The sequence below is a fragment of the Sorex araneus genome, chromosome 3 (assembly GCF_027595985.1).
Source record: "Sorex araneus isolate mSorAra2 chromosome 3, mSorAra2.pri, whole genome shotgun sequence".
NCBI lineage: Eukaryota > Metazoa > Chordata > Mammalia > Eulipotyphla > Soricidae > Sorex > Sorex araneus.
The window spans coordinates 36404651-36430353 of record NC_073304.1 but is presented as its reverse complement, the minus strand read 5'-3'; the positions used below and the strand labels follow the sequence as shown (position 1 = coordinate 36430353).

General features: G+C 39.9%; 1 protein-coding gene across 1 annotated transcript in view; it reads right to left on the bottom strand.

Moving 5' to 3' along the window:
- Positions 1-491: 491 nt before the first annotated feature.
- The window catches only part of SGPP1 (sphingosine-1-phosphate phosphatase 1), a 41013-nt gene continuing 15801 nt past the window's right edge, over positions 492-25703 (bottom strand). Inside the window, exons 2-3 of the mRNA XM_004612364.2 lie at positions 10630-10719; positions 492-2892 (exon numbers count right to left, since the gene is read on the bottom strand). Coding sequence (XP_004612421.1) covers positions 2341-2892; positions 10630-10719 — 642 coding nt within the window. The 3' untranslated portion in view covers positions 492-2340. The remainder of the gene's footprint in view (positions 2893-10629; positions 10720-25703) is intronic.

The following is a 25703-nucleotide window of genomic DNA, read 5'->3' as shown; positions in this document are numbered from 1 at the left end:
GATTCCAAGTTTGATCCCTGGCACTGCAAAGTCTCTCAAGCGCTGTCAAAGTGAGTGAGCCCCTGTGACCATTTTACACACTCAAAAGAATTTCTTCAGTGTTTTCTACTAGGGAAAGCAGTCATCTGATTTTTGAATAAAAGGCTTCAGAGGAAAATTATTTATTAGAATAGAAACCCTAGACAGTCAGGTTTGGTTTGGGGCCACATCCAGCTGTGCTTAGGGATCACTCCAGGCTCTGAGCTCAGGCAAGAGCTCTCTCCCGGCAAGGTGCGGGACCATATTGCGTGCCAGGCATGGAATCTGGGTAGGCTACTCACAAGGCAACCTCCCAACTTGCTCTGCTATCTCTCTGCCCCACTCTGTTTTCTAGACAAACCATGCACACAAACCCTTTTAAGTGATCTCCTCAGTAACACTGCAGACTTAACTACCCCAACAGAGACAGAGGCACAGAAGGCAAACAAAGCTAAAAAAAAGAGAAAATCACCTTTCAGTCCTGAATTTGGCTTTTTTATTTTTAAAATATTTAGCATGGAACTATCATAGGACAGAAAGTAATAGAACATAAATCAAATATTTCCAAATATGTTTACATCTAGTTATAAAAATTAATAATATATACCAAAATTATGAGAACAGTCCCTAAAATTCAATTCATTTAAACAGTTTTTAAAGAAAAGTTCTTTACACATTTTCCAACATGTATGTTCCTTAAATGTCATGGTTTCCTTTTAACTAAGAGTTAAATGTCCCAAATTCACTTTACTTAAAATTATTGGATTCAGTCTTGGTAAAAATTACCATGCTCCTAAATTCTCAATCAGAATTATAAAAATATGAGCTCAAATAGTTATGCTGCCCAAAATAGAAATATTTGAAGCAATACTTCTGGATGATCGGACATATATTGCACTAAAGTCAGTAATTCCATACCTGAAGCTCATTTTATGGAAAGTTAATTCTCTTTTACGAAAAACTTACTACAAATAAACTTAATGTTAACCTAATTACAACTGTACTTCAAAATATAAAGGCACAGAAAAAATAATAGTTTTATTATTATATCCATATTTTCCATTGTGAAAATAAAAATAATTGAGAAAATAAAAGGATCAAAGTACTGATACTTTTAGATTTTATAACTAACCTTAAGTAGTTAACAAATGGGTATTAAAAGTTAACATTTCTAAATCCAATCCTTTCCAAATAATTTAGAAATGGTCTGTTTACACATGAATGTGTGCATTGTCTCACCTATAAATTTCAGTTACATTTCCAATTATTGGAAATATCTACTTGCAGTATAAACAATCAAGACAATGTACAAAAAATATATCTTGTTCCTATAACTTAAAATGCACAGAAAAATACCTACAAAAATGGACATATAATTATCCATTTATCTTCCCAATAAATTAGTGAGAAAGTGTAGCCCATTCCACAATTTATTCCTAAACAAAGGCTAAAGAATTAAGAGTAGCTTATTTTTCAGCCCTGTTAGCTTGACATATATTTTTTAAATACTTGCCTGATTATATGTATTTTAGAGTCTTTTTTATGTCACAGTATACATGGCATTTCTTAATTCTGCAACAGAAAGGCACACTAGCAAGCAATAAAATTCAGTACCTGAATTGTTAAACTAATGAAAAAACAACTGAGAATACAAAAAGTACATTCAACACAGTGTACAGAACTAGAAAAAAAAAAGAGAATCTATACTTAGTTTTCTGAAAATTTGGTCCATTAAATTGCCTCCCATGTTCAACATCATGGGTAACATGAAAGGTGATGGCAGTGTAAAAAGAGGCAGTAAATCAATGTGGTAGTATATGAATTCTGGTCTACTATGCAATTCAATTAGGGAATGGCTCCAATAGTAAATAAATGTTAAATATATCCATTAATAACATACCTGTATTAAGTACAAAGATACAGGCACAAATGTTTGCATATTATTACTTTGATAATACACCCAGCTTTAAAATGTAGATGTATTCTTTTATATATAACATATATTAAATACATAACTAAATATTATGCACCTCAATATATATTATATATAACTTTAGTCTGCAACAGCACAACAACTTTTCAAATATTACATAAACATTCTAAATGGATACTTAACATTTTCTGTGTTAAAACAGCTCAGCTCACTTAAAATATCTGAATGTGCAATGATAAAATGCACTGACCCATGAATTTACTTAAATAATTATTTAAGTTAAATTCCTGCAAAAGCCTAATAACTTCTGATTTGGCTTTTAGCTAGAATATATTTTTATGTATCAGCGATTGATATCCACCTTTCTTATCATAAGCAGTATTTCTCCATCAGGAGATACCAATAAAGGAAAATATATAAGGAACCAAAAATGCAATAGAGAAACCAACCATTCCATAAGTAATATACCTATATGGAAGTTCTACTTCCATATGCTGTCTTGCTTTTCGAATATCATCACATGGTATATTGAAAACTTTACAGGCTAAAGGAATGGTAATCTTTTTCATTATATATCTGACCAGTAGTACAAATATCATCCCTATGAGGATTCGCAATATGGCTTTTCCAAAGAGAGTCACAGTAATGGGGGGCCTAACTAAAGGTAATATATCCAGTGGAGGGTCTATTATTAGACCCACATTATAAGTAACATGAGATCCACATGCAATTCCAGCACCACTTCCAAGAATTTCAGCTGTGTCTCCTCGAGATGTACTCCAGGTGTCAAGGGTGAAAGAAAAGATCCCCAGGGCTAAATGAAGCCCAATGATGATTAAAGGAGCATATCTGTGAGTTTGGTTGAAGTTGTCAATCAGGTCCACAAATGGATAGAAGACAGCTAGAATTAAAAGGGTGTATAGGAATCCAGCAATAATGTCCTAGGAAAAGAGAAAAGTAGAGCTGTTTAGAATACTATATTTTTGGCACTAAAATGTATTTTATTTTGAATGTCAATGCATATACTTTAAATTTTTTATTTTTTTTTATTAGTGAATCACTGTGGGGTACCATTACAAACTTACAAACTTTTGTGTTTGCATTACAGTCATACAATGATCATTTACCCATCCCTCCACCAGTGCTCATTCTCCCCAACCAATGTTCCCAGCATCCCTCCCACCACCCCCACCCCATCCCTCACCACCCCACCCCGCCTCAGCGTAGGGCATTCCCTTTTATTCTCTCTCCTTTTGATTGTTGTGGTTTGCAATAGAGATATACATGCTACTTTCGGCACGTATCTTTCAACCCAAATGGGTTCTCCCAACATCCTTTACTTGGTGTTCCCTTCTCTATCTGAACTGCCTCTGCCTTCAGCATGTCAGGCCAGTCTCCAAGCATGGAGCAGACCTTCTGGTCCTTTTCTCTACTACTCTTGGGTGTTAGTCTCCCATTCTGTTACTGTATATTTCACAGATGAGTGTGATCCTTCTATGCCTGTCCCTCTTTTTCTGAATCATTTCATTTAACATGATACTTTCCATATTGATCCACTTATATACAAATTTCATGGCTTCATCTTTTCTAATAGCTGAATAGTATTCCATAGTGTAGATGTTCCAAAGTTTCTTTAACCAGTCATCTGTTCTAGGGCACTCGGGTTTTTCCCCGATTTTGGCTACTGTAAACAGTGCTGCAATGAACATACAAGTACAGATGTCATAATGGATATATTTTTTAGATGTCCCATCCTCAAAATAAAATGTATTAACTGGCCATATAACAGGTAAACTATTTTAATAATAATTAAAATACTTAGAGTATTTTATAATAAAAGAATATGTTGCAATAAAAATCAATGCTTTTGTAAAATGGCCATGTATATACTACAGGAAATTTATATTCAAATCCTGAATAAACTATGATTAAATTATGTAATTTGATTTCTGAAAAAAATAGTATGTATATTTTTCATTTTGTGTTTTTTTCAGGGGGGCCTACATCTGGTGCTGCTCACTGGTTTACTCCTGGTTCTGCACTAAGGAATTACTCCTGACAGTTTTTGGGGGGCCATATGGGATGCTGGGGATTGAACATAGGTCAACTGCATGCGAAGTAAGTGCTCTACCTGCTATACTATCTTTCCAGCTCAAGAGCACGTATAATTTTTGTGAAATTATCTTCATTTTCATGCATTAAAATATATATTCCCATGATTCATGAGCATGCATAGCTTAATTTCCTTCTCCCATTCATTCATTCACTCATTCACTAAACAAATACTGACTGAGTAGCTATACTTGGCATTATTTCAAAGGCTGAGATACAACGCTAAAAAAGTGACAAAATGGCCAGAAAGATAGGACAGAGGTTAAGGTGCTAGCCTTGCATGGGGCCAACCCTTGTTCATTGCCAGGCACTGTATGTATCACCAGGGGTTTCTTCTGACCACAAAGCCAGAAATAGCATCTAAGCACTCACAGTGTGATCCAACCCATCCCCCATCCTCACCCCCACACACACAAAAAACCAATGATGAGGAAACTGGTGTCCTACAACCAGAGTCCTGAAGGCTGAGAGCCTGGTATCAGTACCCTACCAGTGTAGGGGGCCTTCGATGAGGAATATGTATATGTCTCCACTGTCATTTGTAAACCTGGAAACTCCCTAACCACACCCAGAGTATGAATCCTTCCCACTTGAACATTATCACAGTTAATTCACTCACTGGATAACCTAGGCCCCATATATCTCTGGGGACTAATTCCATCTTTTGCTGAGTTAAATTCAATACCTCAACTGACACTTTACCACTCTGATCTTATCCAGATTTGGATTTTGTTTGTTTGAGGGCCACACTCAGTAATGCTCAAGACTTACCCCTGGTTTTGTGGTCAGGGATCACTCCTGATGGTGCTTGGCAGACCATATGTGGTGCCAGGGGCTGAAGGGAGCACCAGCTACATGGAAGGCAAGTGTCTTAACCTCTGCACTGTATCTCTGGCCCTGTCTGTGTTTTAGAAAGCCTTTCCTTCCCATAAGACCAGAAATGTCTATCAATCAAAACATTGTTTGTATGTGTGTATGATGGCAGGGATTGAACAGAATATTCAACTGTAACTATTTAAATACACTATTCTGTTTACTGCCACTTTCCCAAAAGCTTAGCATATAGAATACGCAAACACTTGTTGATTGAACAAATTATACCTTCTGATAATTATATTGTAAATATGTATCTATATTGTTTCAACAATTTGTATTATAGATACCATTGAGAAACATGTAAATTATATATTTATATGATATTTTATTGATATTTTTTCTATCCTACAATGTGAAGTAAATTATTTAAATTTTAATTATTCTTTAACTCCCTTTACAGATAATTAACAAAACTTTCTGGGGTGGGGAAGGAGGGAGGAGGATCTTGTATCTACAAGGGAAGTGCTCTCCCACTAAAATAGTCCCCCAGCTCTTAACAAAATGTGGATGAAAATATGAACGACAGAAACAAATATCACTTGTGAATTCAAACTTTACACTTTTTATATCTAGCTTCTTATTATTAAATTTCAATACTAGATTCCATTTGATAGACTCTAATCTTAAAACTGACTTTCTGATCTAGAGTTTCTGGCTAATAATGACATAGCCTTTGGGAATCTAATGAGGCATCAGGTCCTCCATAAACTTTCTCCTCCTATTCTATAAGAATCTTCCTTCTTTTTGTTTCAAAACATCTTCTACATGCATGCTCTAGCATTTACCACCTTGTTTCTAGTTCTTTGTACACGTGACTGAAAACCAAAGATTTCCAGGGCAGGGGAAGTAATCAGTTCTGAACATTTTCCTCAGGCCGGAGTTCAAGTAGAGTTAGTGGGTAAATCTCTTGCCTGGTATAAGTTGTACTTGTTGATCCCAGCTGATCCTTGGCACCACATATGGTCCTGTGAACCTGTCAGGAGTAAGCCCAGTGCACTACCAGGTGTGGGCAAAAAAACCAATCCTACCCCCTACCCCCCGCCCCCCCAAAAAAACCTGAACGACACTTGCCTTGCATGTGAGCTGTGGAATTGATCTCTTGCATCACCACTACAACAGCAAATATTCACAATCTTTGCTGCCCATGAAAATCATTCAGAGAACTCTACAAAATACTATGCTTAGGCCCATTTTGATAGGTTCTGATTCAGTTGAAATAAAGTATGAGGGGGGACAGTAGTAATATAAAACTTAAAAATAAAATCACCCCAGTGATTCTATTGCGCAACCCAAGTTGAAAAAAATGATCACATTTCTTGACTTTAGGCTAATAACATTTTGAAGTTCAAAAAAAGCTGTCTCATGGGGGCTGGAGTGATAGCACAGTGGGTAGGGCATTTGCCTTGCACGAGGCTGACCCGGGTTCAATTCCCAGCATCCCATATGGTACCCTGTGCACCGCCAGGAGTTAATTCCTGAGTGCAGGAGCCAGGAGTAACCCCTGTGCATTGCCAGGTATGACCCAAAAAGCCAAAAAAAAAGCGGTCTCAGGCTTTATATTTAATATCACTTCAGATTATGAACATTAAATATGATATAAAATATAAAATATTATTGTGCTGTCTTGATCCCTGGTAATGTCATTTTCCATTTTTTTCTCCTTTGAAAAACTGTGTGAACTTGATTTATGGCTCCTCGGCCATTTCTTGATTTTGTTTTGAGTGCCACGCTGAACATGCAAGGCATTATTCCTGCCTCTGTGCTCAGGAATTACTCCTGGTATTGTTGTTTCTTGAACACGCTGGCTACAGTCAAGGCTTATTTACTCTGGTTCTGCACTTAGGGATCACTCATGGTGATGATGGACCCAGGTGATCGAACCCAGGCTGGCTGTGTACAAGATAAGTACTTTAACCTGTATTACCAGAAGTAGTGGTAAGCTATAAACTACCAAGCCAAAAGTAGCCCTGAATACCACTGGGTGTGGCTCAAAATAAAAGCAATTTCTAAAAGATGACAGCTCACATCAGTTACACTTTTATATGAATACATTAGTGGGCAGAGAGGTAGTATAGCTGGAAGGCCTCTTGCCTTGGACGCAGCTGACACTAGTTTAATCCCTGGAACCCCATATGGTCCCGTTAGCCTGCCAGGAGTGAGACCTGAGCACGCAGACAGATAAGAGTAAGGCCTGAGCATCCCTGGGTGTGGTCCCAAAACAAAAACAGAAAAGAACATTTCAGGATGACCAAAATATCCAATGTTTACAGTCCTCTACTTTTCTTTTTAAAAATATTTCTCCTTAAGTATTAAACTTAGATTGGTACAAGGCTCTACATAAATCTGTCTTCTTTTCTGATTGAGTTATTACTTTTTTATGGCACTGTCCCGGATAGTAAGGGCATATTGAACATGTAGCAGAACCTGAAGGAAGAAACAACTTAATTCAGGACATAAATATTATGCAACTGTTACAGTATCAATTTAAAGCAAACCATCAAACTGTGTAATTAAATGCTTTAAGAATTATAGTTCTAGAGACTGGGTAAATGGTTTGAATTAGAGCACAGCCTTTGAAAGTATGAGGTCTTGTGTTTAAGTCCCAGCACTGAAAAAAGAACAAGAGGATAGGAAGGGAGAGAGGAGACAGTTCACAGTATAAGCCATCACTAAAACACTGTAGAAAAGATTCAGGGCAAAGGAGATAGATCAAAGGAATAGAGAGTATGCTTCCCAGGTTTTTTTTGTTGCTAGTTTGGGGACCACACCTAGCAATGCTAAAGGCATACTCCTAGCTTTGCACTCAGCAGTCAGGGATCACTCCGAGAGAACCATATGGGATGTTGGAGATTGAATTCAGGTGTGTCATGTGCAGGGCAGGTGCCTTACTAAGTGTACTGTATCTCCAGCCACCAAGGACCCCCAGGTTTTATCTCTGGCACTGCATGGTCTCCCAAGGTCCAATGGGAGCAACCCCGGAACATGGAGCTAGAAATAATCCATACCACCATACGTGGCCTCAAAGCCAAAAATTCTTGGATGGCCGGGCGGGGGTGGGAGAGATGAGTTGGAAAGATGGAACAGGGGTTAAAACCTTGCATGTTGTGGCTGACCCCAGTTCAATCCCTTTCAACACTTATGTTCCCCAAGCACTGTCACGAGTGACTCCTGAGCACAGTAAACCTTGAGTGTCACCTGAGGCTCCCAACCATCTTGCTTCCCTTCAAAAAAAAAAACATAAAACAACCAAATGTGTTTTTGTGTGTTAATATACTATATTATATACATTGTATTACTATATTAGACCCAAAATGAAAAAAGGGGGGGTTCAATATGGTACATATGTGGGTCACTAAATAAGAAGTAACATTTATTAATTAGAAATAGTGTGGTTATAGCATAACTTCATGTTATCCATGATTTTACATTTTATAGGCTGACAATATAATGAGACCTCAGTACTGCTACACATCTCTGTGTGTGTGTTTAAGTCTCACTTCATCTATCCCAAAGTTCCAGTGCCATCACACTATCAAAATTATCCACCCTACTTCTTCCCTCCAGGCCCTTCCCTTTTCCCTCTGATAACCACCTTTTCCTAGAGCTTGAGTTATTTTCATTGTGTTTTATCAGTTTGTTCTGCTTATTTATAATTTAATGACTGAAACCACCTAGTAACTGTCTTCCACTTCCTGATTTACTTACTTTCTCAAAATTAAAATTATCTCAAGTTATATCTATGTTGTCTCAAAAGTCCTGAATTTTTCTTTTGATTGTTTGGGGGCCACTCCAACGGTGCTCAAAGGATGGTATTTGGTCCAACATGCCCCAGTCTCCCAATAGGAACTTGAAACTTCTATAAATGTACTAGAAGGGGAAGTTGCTGGCAGCAAATAATTTAAGTGAGAAATAGAAATCCAATATTTATACAGCTAGAAAAAAAATGTTTTCTAAATAGGACATCCTAAAAGTATCATATTATTAAGACTAAGTAAAAACTATATACAGGGAGGGAAGAGATAGTGCAGTGAGGAAGGTACTCATCTTGCATGTAGCCTACTGAGGTTCAATTCCCCCAGCATTGCCAGGAGTAATCCCTGAGCACAGAGCTAGGGGTAAGCCTGGAGCATAACTGGGTATGATCCCAAAATAAAACAAGCAAAAATCATTTTAACTCATTAGAAATTTTTTGATTACTGAGTTAATTCTGCTGCTCCACCTTTTTTTCTAATCCTTTATCAACAAAATAATATATAATGTATTCATGCACGGTTAGAGAAGGAAAACTTCTGTACTGTTTATATTTCTAGTGTGGATGATAGATAAGGAAAAAGGAAATTGTGGTTTAAGATAGTTATCCTAGAAGTTAGGGAAATGGCTCAGTGGTATGAAGACCGCCTACATCGGGCCCCAGTTTCATCCTCATTATTCTGTGGTCCCCCAGACACAACCAGATGTAGCCATAAGGGCCTTCTGAGTACTGTAGGGTACGGCATGACTGGCTTACCAGCATCACAAGGCAAGCTGTGAAAGGGTGCAAAAATGTGTCCACAAAGCACCACATCACCGACCCTGAGCGCTAAACCACCTAGTGCAGCTAAGTGGTGCAGAGTGGCTCTCAAACCTTCTGGGTACTTCGTGAGAGGCACCTTTCCCCACTCCAAACCACCACCACCACAAAATGAAGACAATTGCTATCCTTGTACTATGCTCTAAAAATTCTGGGAGAAGGGTCACTTAACAAATTCTGATAAAGTTAAGAAGAAAGCTTTTAGGAGATAAGAACACTTCTTGTGGGCCAAGAAGAAGGAAGGGTAGATTACTTGACCAGATGCAAAAAAGGAAAACTCACTCCAACTTAAGATTCTCATATCTCAAGGCAGATTTACAATAAAACAAAAACAAACAACCCCCATCCCCATCAGCAGCGAAAGAAAAATATGTCATTCTGTATGTCACAAACATATGTTTGTGTTTTGAAAAGTATGCGACAACAATTGATTGAACACTGGAGAAGTAAGAGTAACTAAGAAGTGGTTACAGTCATTAAATTAAAAGATGACACAGGCAAGGACTTAAGAAATAGGGACAGCACCAGAGAAAAAGGCATGTAAGCAGCTGCAGCAGTAAAGAATGCAAGGCCCTAGTGCTGCTGCTTTTAACAGTGAATTGCATTCTAGAATAAAATATCTGATCAGAGCACTGTTGGGAAAGAGAAGAAAATTAGAGTTCTATACATAAATAAAAATATAAGTGACACCAGGATAGTTTATACTCATTTAATTTCTAGCTACTCTGTCTTCACAATCAAGTTCTTTTTTTCCCCCCCTCCCCACCTCAATAATCAAGTTCTTTTTGACCTCTATATTCACATTTTGGGTTTGACCTAGCAGTAGAAGAGTCACAAAAATGAACGAGAAGGAAAACAAAGCAAACTAGAAAGAAATGAAGAGGATAACTCGAAACGTTATCCTGGACAACAGAATTATTAGATTGCTGTTTCTATGAAATATATAACTGCTATATTAAACCTTTGCAAAACATGTTCCCAAAACAAAGATATAGTAACTATGTTTGACAGTGACAGTAATTTTTAAATTTTAATAAATTTTGAAATAAATAAATATGACAAAACTGCCTGTCAGCTTCAGGAAAAAAATCAAGCTCTACGAACACAATGTTTTCCTTACCAGAATGGAGTGCATTCCCATGTAAATTCTACTGAGGCAAACTAGAGAACACCAGCACGGAATAAGGATCAGTCCATAGATAACAGGATACTAAAGGGGGAAAAAAAATAAAATTAGTTAATTAAATTTGATTTAACAGAAATGAACAACAACAACAAAATCACTATACTACAAAAACTCTGAAAATGAAACGATGTGTTTTCACTCCTCACTGAATTCCCAACTCCTAACTTATGTGCAAGGCACATAAGACATTCAAGAACCAATTTTGCATGAATAAAGGGAGTATAAAATGTTCAATAATCTTTACTGTGCAAACTGGATCATTTTTATTTCTAAAGTATAGATTCAAACACTAGGAAACATGTATGTATATATCTATGTGTACATATGTATACATGTATATATGTAACACATGAGTATGTATACATTTTGGAGTATATATATATACATTTTGGAGTGATGCTCAGGACTTACTACTGGCTCTGAGCTCAGGAACACCCCTGACAGGGCTTGGGGGACCACATGGGATTCCAGGGATTAAATTCAGGTTGACTAAGTTGACTAAGCACCCTACTGTATTATTTCTCCAGCCCTAGGAAACATACTAAAATATTTTTTAAATTATAACACCATGATTTACCAACTTGCTTATAATACAGTTGTTTAGGACATTAAATATTCCAACACCAATCCAATCACCAGTGTGACATGCCCTCCACCAATGTCACCAGTTTCCCACTTACCACCTTAGCCTGCCCCCCTGCAGTTACACACTTACTTCATATTATTTGTTATAACACAAAGGCAAATGGAATTATCAAAACTTAGATCAATAAATATCAATTTGTGATCAGTTATATCTCACAGTGGTGTTACTAAAGTCATCACGTTAGTAAATTCTGAGGATCTGCTGTCATGGTATGTGCTAGTTAAGCCTTCTGGATTATTGTTTAGGCTCACTGAGCTTGGAGGTCTTCAATGAAACCTTCTAGTCAGATCTGTTAACAGTACTATAAAATTCTGGGTGTCTAGCCACTCAGTCCAGAAATTTTAGATCTGAAACAACTTGGTGGCTTGGAAGTCTGATGAAGTTCAGTTGTGGAGCTGGGCTCTTTCTTTGTCAGAGGGTGTTGGGTATGGCTATGGGTGGCTGTGCCTTCAGGCAGAAAAGAGAATCTACCCACCCCCACTTGGAGAAGGTCCCAGAGTTCTCAGTCCTGGAAGACTGGGTGGTATCATGTTCTTTTGGAAATGTCAGGAAACATATTTTTAATGTGATTCTAAAACTGAAAAGTGCCACTGAAAGGTTTCTGAATCGTCCATAAGCATCCTTGCTAGCCTGAGGAGGACAACTTGGCATTATCTCCCTCCTTACTTCCTTTAGTGACTACTTTGCAATTACTGTTGACATTTCCCATATGGTATTCAAAATTAGTGTGGTATTCAAAATTAATTTTCCTTCACTTTATATCACTAAAATTTTAAATAATAACTTTTTGAGAAAAAATATGGTAGAATACCAGGAAGAGATAGTCGTAGTGTAAGTGTAACAACTCGGCACAAATGTGAGAGATAACTCTGAAAAATCTTGTTAGAGAAAATGAGGAAATAATGGCCTGGTGATGTTTTAAAGGAATGAGAGTGCATGTTAGAAGCATTTAAGTCTGACATCTTAAAATTTCTCAATGAAACTGAAATTTGGGTAGTTCTAGTCAATACAAAGTCAAGATGCTTCAAAAATATGTGATATAGTTTTAGTAATACTGCTTTTTGATCTGACATCTCTATTGTATTTAAGATGGCACTTTCTTCTTCCAGGTTCAAATACCCTTGATTTCTCTACCATCACAGTCTCCTGATTCCTCTTTCACTGTTCCTTTCTTTTCCCTTTCCTCTTCTTGTTCCTTAAATGATATTAATAAGGATACTACCCTTAGTTGTTACTGGCAGTCAGTCTTTCTATTTCTTACTTTTAAAACTTTTACTTAGCAATCTGAAGACCAATCCAGTTCTCTGAATCAATAACTATACAGTCAGTGATTCAATAATAAAAAATTAAAAATTAAAAAATAGGGGCTGGAGTAATAGCACAGCGGGTAGGGCATTTGCCTTGCACGCAGCTGACCCACAGGTTCGATCCCCAGCATCCCATATGGTCCCCCAAGCACCGCCAAAGGTAATTCCTGAGTACAGAGCCAGGAGTAATCCCTGTGCATTGGCAGGTGTAACCCAAAAACAAAAACAAAAAAATTTAAAAAAATAAAATAAAAATAATAAAAAGAACTATACAGCCAACTCTTGCACATATCTTTATAGGAAATAAATAAGTACTATGAGAGCAAAAAAGAGGCCATTACCAAACAGCAGGATCACTATGAGCAAAAGCTTGTGGCAATAAATTGTAAACACAGTGGTTTACAAGGGGGACAAACAACATTCTTATGGATGAAGACACACAATAGCCAACAGAAATATGCAAAGTACACATTAATGAATACAAGTTATACATTATATAAAATATATAAATTATGTGGTAAAGTATGATTAGGACTCTGGAGAAATATAGAGATGAGGTATTGAAACAACAAAGTTCATCAAATATCCTGGTGGCCTTCTAAGTTTTTAGGTTCATTTGCTCTTAGAATGAGGCTATGGGTGAACATCTATTAGTCCGGATCACTTAGTTCTAAGTGGAGCAGAGCCATGCACTAGTTCCATAACTAACATATAAGCACAAGAGAAACAAACTTTTGTTGCAGCCGAGAATTAGCTAAGTCATTGCCACAGCACAACCAAGTTCATCATAATTATTTTTGTTTTTGAGCCACTCCTGACGTAGTACTTGTGGCACTATGCAATGCCAATGACAGAACCCAGATCTCCCACATGAAAAGCATGCATTCCAGTCCTTTGAGCTATTTCCCCAGCCTCAAAAAATCTGACTTTTACATTAATCAGTGGTGCTGTGATGACTTGCTATCTTGAGATTAGACAATAAGAGATCGTGGGGGGGGGGGGTAAAGAGATGCTCAACAGGCTTGAGCTCATGCTTTGCTGCAGAAGACCTGGGTTTGATCCCCAGCACCATCTGGTCCCATGAGCACTACCAGGAGTAATGCTCTCCCAAAAGAAAAAACAAATTAGAAAAATAATGGGGCAAGGAGATCAGTTGTGAGGTTATTGGAATAAAACAGGTGAGATAAAAAGTTGCTTACATCTCTGTAGCAGATACACAGATCTTTTAATTATTCTGTTACTGAAAAATATATATATACATATAGGAGAAACAATGAAGTAAACAGTAAGAGCAATAACCACCAAGAAATTCTTCTGTGCTTTTCTATTTTTCACTTGTACCCTAAAAGGAAGTGAAAATGTACAATTATTGACAGGAATTCTTTATACATAGAAAATGGAAGAAGTTTCTATTTTATGAGTCTCAGAAGCAAGGGCTGAAGTTTGAACACTTTTAGACCTCATCCAAAAAAGAACACATCACTTTATTTCTGTTGTCTAATAGATTTTTTAAGATTACCTTTTTTGCCATTTATCTTCAGAATATTTTCTCTAGTTGTTTGTTTGTTTGTTTGTTTTTTAAATAAGCACATTTGGTAGGAGTTATGGCTACATAATTTTTGATCTAGTTATGGCTACATAATTTTTATATTTACTCCCAACTGAGTACTAAATTCTGAATTACAAAATTTGAAGTCAAAGAAGCACAGAATATAAATAAAAATTGTACAAGACTATTTCAAGCTCAATAAAGCATGAGGAAGGCTAGACAATTTGAATCCTTTATAAAATTTTCATTTTAACTTTTCTCATAATTATTAAAATGGCTTCAAAGAATGTTATCAAAACTAATACTATAAAATAACACCACATCCTTTAAAAAGAAAAATCCCAAGTGTTATTTGGTTTTGGGGCCATAACCAGCTATTACCAGGGATCACTCCTGGTGGTGCTCAAAAATCCTTATGTGGTGTCAGAATCAAACTGGGGTCTACTGTATGGAAGGAAAGTACCTTATCTCCTGTACTATTCTTCCAGCCCCCCAAATGTTATTTCTTCACACAGATAATATTTATAAGATGCTGTGATTTAAAATCCTTATAAGGTCCCTAGCAGCTCCAGCCTGGTAATCACTTTTAAATTCAACAAATGCAATGACATGCCTCATAGGTACCAGATGTACTTCCTGGAACTTGGGAATGACACAGATACTATTATCTCCTGAATCTGTAGAATTCTGAGTCTGCAGAATTTGGTATGTGGGCAGGTGGATGTGGCTGTCGAAGAGATCCGAGTAGAAGTTGTGAATAATCCTCTCCATTGCCCTTCCAGAAGATGTGATGGATCCATCAGGACGTCAGAGGGCAGTCATCTTGGTCTTGTAGTTGGCGAAGGACAGGCGAGCGTTGTGAATACTTCTCCAGGCTTCTACCACATCAGCCAACACTGCTGCTCTTCTCTCTCTGAGGTCTTCCTTTATCACTTCTCTGCACAGCTTTGCGAGCATGGACGTTAGCTTGTGGTTGCCTGAGGCTCATGCCAAACCACGTTGGCGAATGAACTCGAGAGTTTCCCAAGACAGACATCTGTTTGTGGCTTTCCCACTCTCGGCATTCTTTGAATAGTCATGAAGGTGCTGAACCAGTCAATCATATTCCTTGTCGATGTTGTCAAGGATGGCATCTTCCCACATTGCCACAATAGTGCCAAAGAGCTCCCAGGTGGTGGTCATTCTGGGAGTTCTCTTCTTAAACTTAAACTTTGCAAAGCTTTCTCCCCACTCTGTAAAGTAGAATTTTGCATGAAGAAGACAGTGGTCTGATCCCGTTTGGAATTTTGGGACAACAGCAACATCGGTCAGGCAAAACCTTCGATTGAATATGATGTGGTCAATTTCGTTGTGGAACTGTCCACAGGGAGACTCCCATGTCCAATGTTTAGATTCCGCCTTCTGGAACTTCGAGTTACCATGGATAGTCTTGGTCAACATGATGAACTCAGACATGGTTGAACAGATCGGGGTAAATTGGAGGAGGGGGGTTGGCAAGGGGCCTGCCCAAACAGAGCCCCTGACAGACATTTGCTTCCACAGTCCAAAATCACCACATAACTTGCCCCCCACACACACACACATCTGACTCCACTGTCTCAGGACGGACCTCAGCAAGATATAATTTGCTAAAAATTCAGGTATGCGGGGTTTGTGACTGAAATCTCTAGGCTTTCTCGAGGTCAGGAAGGGCTTACCCTCCCCACACCTCCCTGTACTTCCAGAGGCCTCGACAGTTTCATCCACACCCCAAAGTGGCCACCCAATTGAAAAGATACTCCAGCCTTACTATCCCGGTAAAAATACTGAATGTCCTGAAAAAACACTGTGACCTCTTAGCACTTGTACTGCAAGGAAAAGGAGAGAGAGAGAGCAAGCAAGAAAGATAGTGTCTCCTATAGAGGGAGACTGAGAGTGGGGGAGTGGGGTGTTGGGGGATGGTGGTAGGAAAACAGGGGACATTGGTGGTGGGAGGTGTGTAGTGGTGGAGGGATAGATGATGGATCACTGTATGACTGAAACCCAATTATGAACAGCTTTGTAATGGTCTATCTCATAGATATTCAATCTAAAAATTCTTTTAAAAAAATAATGGGGAGTTCATCATGCCCAATTCAATCAGCTTAATCAATGGCTGAATAAATAGTAGTACTTCTACATTAAAGGAAAAAAAATCTACTACACAGATAAACTGAGAGAACAAGGCAGATAGGGCTCTCTTCAATTTCTTTGCAATTTTGTGATTCATGGTGTTGATATGAATTGTAGATTCAGTCTGATAATCTACATTTTCAGCTACAGGCAGGCTGGAGCTATAGTATGGCAGATGGGGCGCTTGCCTTGCACGCAGCCTACCTGGGTCTGATCCCTGGCACTACATATGGTTCTCCGCCCCAACCTGCCAGGAGGGTGGAGTGTGGAGCCAGAAGTAAGCACAGAGTACTGCCAGGTGTGCCCCAAAAGCTTTTTTTTTTTTTAAAAAAGATACAGATAACACTGTGTTCCCCACTATGTTATCAGTAATCTTTAGGCAAATAAAAAAGATTACAGATTTAATCACTAAAGGAAATAAGGTAATCTAAACTAATTATTTACGAAGTGCAGGAGTTCCACAGGGGAAGGAAGAATTACACATAAGTCAATTCACCCGGTGTGTTTATTTCATACTTAAGAATATCCAGGATGGGTGCATGCATGCAGGGTTTGTGGTCCAGGTGGTTGGTTCCTGTAGGTCCTGGGAAGTTCTGAGTCCTTGGGAAATAGCACTGAACTGCCTGCCGGTTTGGGTGACCTTCTGAAACCCCTGAGCACTGTTTGGGAGTGCTCCAACCAAAGAATATCCAGAGCCATGGATTTGGCTCAGTGACAGAGTACATGCTTTGCACAGATGAATCCCTTTTGATGCCCTTCTCATTAAAAAAGAGAGAACATCTAAATTAAATCTACTTTGTAACCTGATGGCAAACTTTTTCTAAAGCTAGAATCACCATAATTTAGGACCACTGTCCTCATTTAGATATACTGAAAGAAAATCATTGGCATTGAAAACACGCTTTTCCAAATAGCCTTTTTTTCCTATGCAACAAACACTCTGAAGATAATTTCAAATTTCTTCTACAGTCTACATGCCTTAACACTTTCTTATGTTGTAGCATCTTTTAAAACATGGAGGTTAGTCAATGCTATTGAACATTTCTCTTACCCTGTGCAATTTGACTGAGTTTCCTTGGATTTTAGTACTTTCCATGTATGCTTTCTTTATTCAGTAGATCATCAACTTATGAATCCACAAATCTGACCACTTTTGTCACTTTTCATCACTCACTACTACTTCATCACTTAGCAAAGTGGCCTTACAGAGGGATCAGTGGTTTAACGCTTTTACTTTTCCCTAAATGAACTGGATTGTTGATTCATTAACTGACCTCATGGACAACAGAACTACAACTCTGTAGCACTGTAGCACTGTCGTCCCGTTGTTCATTGATTTGCTTGAGCGGGCACCTGTAACATCTCCATTATGAGATGACTCGTTACTGTTTTTGGCATATTGAGCATGCCATGGGTAGCTTGTCAGTCTCTGCCGTGCGGACAGGATACTCTCTGTAGCTTGCCGAGCTCTCCCAGAGGGATGGAGGAATCGAACCCGGGTCGGCCATATGTCGGGTCGGCCATATGTAAGGCAAATGCCCTACCTGCTGTGCTATTGCTCTATATGTATATGTCTTATATAGTATACCTATCTGAGTACCATATAGTATAGTGAGTTTCCTATATAGTTAACTCAGATACATGTATTATTTAATACATGAACAGACATACTAGAGCTTCTTGTAACCAAGAACATTAGATAACATCTTTAGCACCATATTTCTATAAAGAGTAAAACCACCAAAATGGGGGAGGAGGATGAAAATGTGAAAAAACATGACACTTGGATGCAAAAAAATCTCCCGCTGACCCAGAGAGAGTTCAACTAGCTGAGCACATGCTTTGCACACAGGAGGCCCAGGTCTGTGTGATCTTCCCAATACTGCCAGAAGTACCCCCCACTGCACCCCCTCAACAAATCAGTACTAAAGTCGTAACCCATTCCTTAAGAATATATCACTGTCATCCCATTGTTCATCGATTTGCTCGAGCAGGCATCAGTAACGTCTCCATTCATTCTAGCCCTGGGATTTTAGCAGCCTCTCTTTACTCATCCCTCCCAACAGTGCCACACTAAAGGCTCTTTCAGGGTCAGGGAAATGAGATCCATCATTGTTACTGTTCTTGGCATATCGAATATGCCACAGGGAACTTGACAGTCTCTGCCATGCAGGCAGGATACTCTCAGTAGTTTGCTGGGTTCTCTGAGAGAGAGTAGACTATAAGACATCGCCCGCTTCCAGGAGCTTTGTTTTAGTCTCTGGATCTTGACCGTTGATGGGATTACATGGTGCCGGGGAAGTTTGTGGGTGTGACTGCCTAGCTACTGAAAAATGGGGAATCTGGGTGAAGGAGGCCCAGTCCTGATCCAGGCAGGCTTTGAGATCTCAGCCCCGGGGTCCCGAAAGCCTGGGTTCCTCTGATGGTCCCTTCATGTGTGAGGCTCGTCAAAACGTGTGGAGAGTGGCCTTGAGCATGGTTGCGACTGGGTTCCTGAGGTATTCGGCTGCCAGGGCTCTGCTCGGGGCAGAGAGGGAAACTCAACCTGCATCACTATGAGGGGTCCTGGTGAAGACAGGTGTGGGGGTAGGAGACTCTTTAGTTGGTAGTCCGTACCTGCTCCAGGGATGCCAGCTGTAAAATACATCTGCCGGTGGGGGGCTGGCTCTCCCCATAGGCTGCCCAGGTTCGGGGGTCAGTCCTGGGCCTCTCATCCAGCTGGGGGTAGCCCAGGTCATGGGGCAGATGGAAGAGGAACACGAGGGTCAAGCCAGTTGATTGATCAGTTGCTGTTTATTCCATTCTCTCCACAAACCTGTCTCTCTGAGCTCCCCTTACTCCTCTCTCCTGTCACTCCCCCGGCACTCTTCCTCCTAGCTCCTCAGAGAGGAGGAGGAGGAGGAGGAGGAGAGGAGGAGGAGGAGGAGGAGGAGGAGGAGGAGGAGGAGGAGGAGAAGAAGAGAGAAGAGAAGAAGAAGAAGAAGAAGAGAAGAAGAAGAAGAAGAGAAGGAGGAGGAGGAGGAGGAGGAGGAGGAGAGGAGGAGGAGAGAGGAGGAAGAGAGGAGGAGGAGGAGAAGGAGGAGGAGAAGAAGGAGAGAAGGAGAAGGAGAGAAGGAGAAGAGAAGGAAGAGGAGGAGGAGGAGAAGGAGGAGAAGGAGAAGAGAAGGAGAAGAAGAAGAAGAAGAAGAAGAAGAAGAAGAAGAAGAAGAAGAAGAAGGAGGGAGGAGGAGGAGGAGGAGGAGGAGAGGAGAAGGAGAAGAAGAAGAAGGAGGAGGAGGAGGAGGAGGAGGAGGAGAAGGAGAAGGAGAAGAAGGAGAAGAAGAAGAAGAAGAAGAAGAAGAAGAAGAAGAAGAAGAAGAAGAAGAAGAAGAGAAGAAGAAGAGAAGAGAAGAAGAAGAAGAAGAAGAAGGAGAAGAAGGAGAAGAGGAGGAGGAGGAGGTGAGAGGAGAGGAGAGAGAGAGGAGAAGAGGAGAAGGAGAGAAGGAGAAGGAGAAGAAGAAGAAGAAGAAGAAGAAGAAGAAGAAGAAGAAGAAGAAGAAGAAGAAGAAGAAGAAGAAGAAGAAGAAGAAGAAGAAGAGAAGAGAAGGAGAAGGAGAAGGAGAAGGAGAGAAGGAAGAAGGAGAAGGAGAAGGAGAAGGAGGAGAAGGAGAAGGAGAAGGAGAAGGAGAAGGAGAAAGGAGAAGAAGAAGAAGAAGGAGAAGAAGAAAGAGAAGGAGAAGGAGAAGGAGAAGAAGAAAGAGAAGAAGAATGTAAATCCCACTCTGGAGAGATAGTACAGAGGTTAAGGGCTGACCAAGGGGATTTGATCCTGCATCTCATAAGGTCCCCCAGAGCAAGGTATTTAATCCTGGTTCCATTTAGGCCACTGAGCAGGCCACTGTCTGGAGTGACTTCTGAGCACAGAGGCAAGAGCAAGTACTAAGCACCTGAGTGACCTGAAACAATAGAAAGCAGAATATAAATCTCCCGGGGCGGGGACTTGAATCTATTTTGTCTGCTGCTGTATTAGCATTGACTACAACAGTTCAGGCACATACATAGTTAAATATTAATTGAATGAAGTAAACATAAGCCTTCAGACACTAAGGATATTGTTTCTACAGAATCACAGTCATGATAACATAAGGTCAAAGTCTAGTAAATATCATCTAGTTCCTCACCTCAGAGGTAATTTGTCTTAACCTTTTAGTCCTAAGGACTCTACCATAAATAAATTGCAATCTGAAATTTTTGAGTGAGCAGGAAAGAAAATTTCCAATGCCTGATTTATTAAAAAAATATTAGACGGCCAGAGAGCAGAGATTAAGGTGCCTGACCTGCATGTGTGAACTGTGGTTTGATTCCTCATACAGTTCCCCAGTTCTCCTAGGAGTGAATCCTGAGCAGAGCCAGGAGTAAGCTGTGTTAGGTGTGGACCCAAAACCAAACCAAAGCAAAAACACCCTAACAGTCAAGTATATTTAGAGACTTGTAAATATAAATTTAATATAAATATAGACTTGTAAATATAAATACAAATTCTAGAAACTTGTAGCTCAAGTTTCTAGAAAAAACACTTCCTGAAAAATAGCCCAAATTATATGTAAAAATATAAAAACCACTTAACACAATAGCATGTTAGGAAATACTAAAACGTAAAGACAAAATATCATCATCATAATTTCATGTTTTCTTTCATGGCACTTCCCACAACTGTATGTCAATCCAGAATAACACATATGTTCAAATAGGAAAAACAAACCAAAAAAAGAGACCTGCAAATGAATCACGGAAGAGAGCAGCACACTACAGAGATGTCTGTGCCAGGCTGATTCCACTGGGGCACCTTGAAGGGGAGCAGGCATAGTCCCTCTGCCTGCTTCAGATGAAACCCGGCAGCCACAAACTACCAGAACCCAATCGAAAACCCAGGCATGCTGAAACAGTGACTGAAAACTCCAGGCTTCACGGAGTCCGAAATGGGCCCTCTCTTCCCATCTCCCTGCCCTTTGCATCCTGGTAGTCATATCCACAAACTGCCCCTGGGTGCCATTTAAGCATTAACGGCCAAGATTCAGAGACTCACAAATGAATCTCGGAAGAGAGCAGCAGCACTGAAGAGATGCCTCTGGACCCCAAACATTTAAAATTTTAGAATTCTAGTAGTATCTCACACTATTCATAACTTCTCATACTATTCATAACAAGAAATACAAAATAAATTCTGCAGCATCTACCTGTGGGGTAGTCTTGAGTGGTGGTGGGGGTTCAAATCCTCTGTCCCTCTTGGAGAGCTCGGCAAGCTACCGAGAGTATCCCACCCATACAGCAGAGCCTGACAAGCTACCCGTGGCATATTCGGTATGCCGAAAACAGTAACACAAGCCTCACAATGGAGACATTACTGGTGCCCACTCGAGCAAATCAATGAACAACGGGATGACAGTGCTACAGTACTACATCTTTCCAGATAGCTAAAGATTAATCAGAAATTCCTGCCTCTAAAGAAATCAGTCTCTTCAATAACTTAGCCCTATTTGCATCAAGATCCCAGAACAACAGGGATGTGTGTGTGTGTGTGTGTGTGTGTTTAAATCCCTATTCAAAATCTTAGGATAGGAAGCAAATCTCAGCTGCAATAACAAAAGCTCATCTGGAGCTGCCTCAGCACTTGAGAGAAAGGAATAGGGCAATTAGGTACAGTAATTTTCAAAATGCATTGTCAAGAAAACTGTAAGTCTGTGTTTTTTTTTTACATTGGCAAACTTAGCACTTCTATAAGATCCTTAGTTTCTATTTTTTAAAAAAGCCAGAGGGGCCAGAGTGATAGTACAGTGGGTAGGGAGTCTGCCTTGCATGCGACTGACCCAGGTTTGGTCCCCAGCACCCAATATGGTCCCCCGAGCCTGCCAGTAGTGATCCCTGAGCACAGAGCTAGGAGCAAGTTTTGAGCCATGCTTAAGCAAACCAGTCCTTCTCTCATTTCTGACACACATCTATCTGTTGTATAGTCCTCCACTTTACTCTCATAACCTCTATTTTTACCTAATCCAACACTTTATTTTTGACAAATAAATGGCTGGATTTTTTCAAGTGAAAATTCTAGACAGATATTAGTAAAATTCACATGGATTTTTTTTCTTTACTGAAAGGTTAACAGATTGTTTAATTTAATATAAAGCTTACACGAACTAGACATTATTCTTGGAGTTTTACAAATATTAGCTCATTTATAACTGGAATAACTCTACAGGATAAGTACTCCAGTTTAAATCAAACTGGGGTTTAGACAGAAGTCCAGTGAGTTGTTCAAGGTCAAACAGTATTCAAACATTGGAAATCTCATTCCTGAGACTACACTCTTGACTAGTGTACTAGGCTAGGCTGCCCTCCATATTTAAAGTATGATGTCTAACTCCTTCCAGCCCTTGGGTCACACAGATATTTGCTATAGTACAGCGGGTAAGGCTGACCTGGGTTGGATTGGATTCATCCGTCCCTCTCGGAGAGCCCGGCAAGCTACTGAGAGTATCCCACCCACATGGCAGAGCCTGGCAAGCTCCCCGTGGCGTATTCAATATGCCAAAAACAATAACAAGTCTCACAATGGAAATGTTACTGGTGCCCGCTCAAGCAAATCGATGAACAATGGGACGACAGTACTAAAATTTTCTTAGAGAGTAGTAGAGATAAGGACCAGAAGGTCTGCTCCATGGCTTGGAAACTGGCTTCATATGCTGGGGGGATAGGCAGTTAAGATAGAGATGAGACCACCAAGTAAAAGGTATTTGGAGTGCCTGCCCGGGAATGGGAAATGCATGCTGAAAGTTGACTATAGACCAAATGATGGCCACTATTGCAAACCACAACACCCAAAAGCAGTGAGAGAGAGCAAAAGGGAATGCCCTGCCACAGAGGTGGGGTGGGAGGGATACTGGGATCATTGGTGGTGGAGAATGGGCACTGGTGGAGGGATGGGAACTCAAACATTGTATGACTGATATATAAGCACAAAAGTTTGCAAATCTGTAACTGTATCTCATGGTGATTCATTAAAAATAATAATAATAATATTTTGTTAGAATGGTAGCTAGTGCAAATCACTCAATTATAGTAAAAGAGATGCTAAGGATTATCATTTATTTTGCATTCCTCTTTCACAGATTAATAAACCCTGAGCTAGATGGATAGGACACGGGTTAATACAGGAGTAAAGGCACTTTCCTGGCATGTAGTAGATTTGCAATTAAAACAATTACAAAAACTGCTTTCAATAGGATTTAATTTCTTCAGAGTATAGTATGAAATATGAGACAAGGATAGGCATTGGAAACATATATGTGTGTGTATATATATGTGTATCACTGTATCACTGTCATCCCGTTGCTTATCCATTTGTTCGAGTGGGCACCAGTAACGTCTCTCAATTGTGAGACTTATTTGTTACTGTTTTTGGCACATCCAATATGCCACGGGTAGCTTGCCAGGCTCTGCCATGCGGGCTCGATGCTCTCGGTAGATTGCCGGGCTCTTCGAGAGGGGCGGAGGAATCAAACACAGGTCGTCCGAGTGAAAGGCGAACGCACAACCGCTGTGCTATCGCTCCAGCCCATATATATGTGTATATGCATATACATAATTTTTGAATTTAAAGAATGAACAATGTATATGTAAACAATGGGTACTAGGTAACACGTGATTAATATATCCTGCCTAATTCTCACACATTCAAAAGATGAAACATAATGCCACTTTTCTATAAAATAATTTGGTAACTACATTCACTTCACTTGTATCACTTGTTGTCCTGTTGATCTTCGATTTGCTTGAGCGGGTGCCAGTAACATCGCCATTTGTCCCTGTCGTGTGCTAGTGCAGCCCAATGACATCTGCTTGCTTCAGGAACAGGAAAAGCCTCAAATCGTTCATTCAGGGATTAGACGAAGAAATCTGACCATCTAGTTGGTGGGCAGCCATGTGGTCTTCCGATGTCCCTCGGAATCCAGTTGGTAATAGCTCTAGTCCAGCGGTCATCTCTGAATCACATTACGTGACCAGCCCATCTGATTTTTGATGCCTTGGCAAACTCGACAGCATCCCTGATTCTTGACAGAACTCACTTGAGTGAGACATGATACTCCTAGCATAGCTCTTTCGATTCCTCTTTGGGATACCCTAATAGCATTCTCATCCTGTTTGCGTAGGGCCCAGGTCTCTGAGGCATATGTTAGTGCAGGAAGAATGGAGGAATCAAAAAGATGTGCCCAGAGTCAGAGGTTCTTCGTGCTCTTAACCACTTCTTCGACGCTCTTGAAGGCATTCCACGCTGCGCTCTTCATCCTGCACAGTTCTGGCGCCAAGTTGTTCCTCACGTTGATTTCTCAACCCAGGTACACATAGCTGCTGCATTGGTAACTACATTGAAGAACTTTAAATGTTTATAAATGATTTGGTAATTTCTTTCCTAGAATTCTAGAGTAAGAATGTAGAAAGGTGAGCAAAGATTCAATTATAAAAATATTGCTCACAGAACTTGAGAGATAGTATGGGAGATTAGGAACTTGCCTTGGATCTTGCTAGTCCCGGTTCCAATCCCCGCACCACGAATGGTCTCCCACACATCTCCCACACAGTCACTCCTGAGCACAAAGCCAGCAGTATTCCTTGAGTATTGCTGGGTGTGGCAAAAAGTTCATTACAGGGGGCTGGAGGAATAGCACAGCGGGTAGGGCGTTTGCCTTGCACGCGGCCAACCAATTTCCAGCATCCCACATGGTCCCCTGAGCACCGCCAGGAGTAATTCCTGAGTGCAGAGCCAGGAGTAACCCCTGTGCATAGCCGGGTGTGACCCAAAAAGCAAAAAAAAAAAAAAAGTTCATTACAAAACTATATATGCCATAAAACAAATAATCAAAATTCAATATTTATCAACTTATCAACTTATTCTGTGCTTAAAGCAGAAGTTCTTGTAGCTATATAGACCTGGTCTTTAACCATGTACTGTATATTTATTGGGATTTGAAAGATGCAAATGACATAAATCAACTTATACTATCTTGTGAAAAAGAGAGGAGCTTTAGTATAAGAATACCAAGTATCTCAGAATGGTAAGATAGGGCTGGAGCGATAGTATAGCGGGTAGGGCATTTGCCTTGCATGCAGCCGACCCGGGTTCGATTCCCAGCATCCCATATGGTCCCCTGAGTATCGCCAGGAGTGATTCCTGAGTGCAGAGCCAGGAGTAATCCCTGTGCATCGCCAGGTGTGACCCAAAAAGAAAAAAAAAAAAGAATGGTAAGATAGAAAGAGGCCAAGCTTCCAGAAGAAACCAGAACTATACACTAGCCACAGGGTCATCTCTTCTGGCTTCTTACGC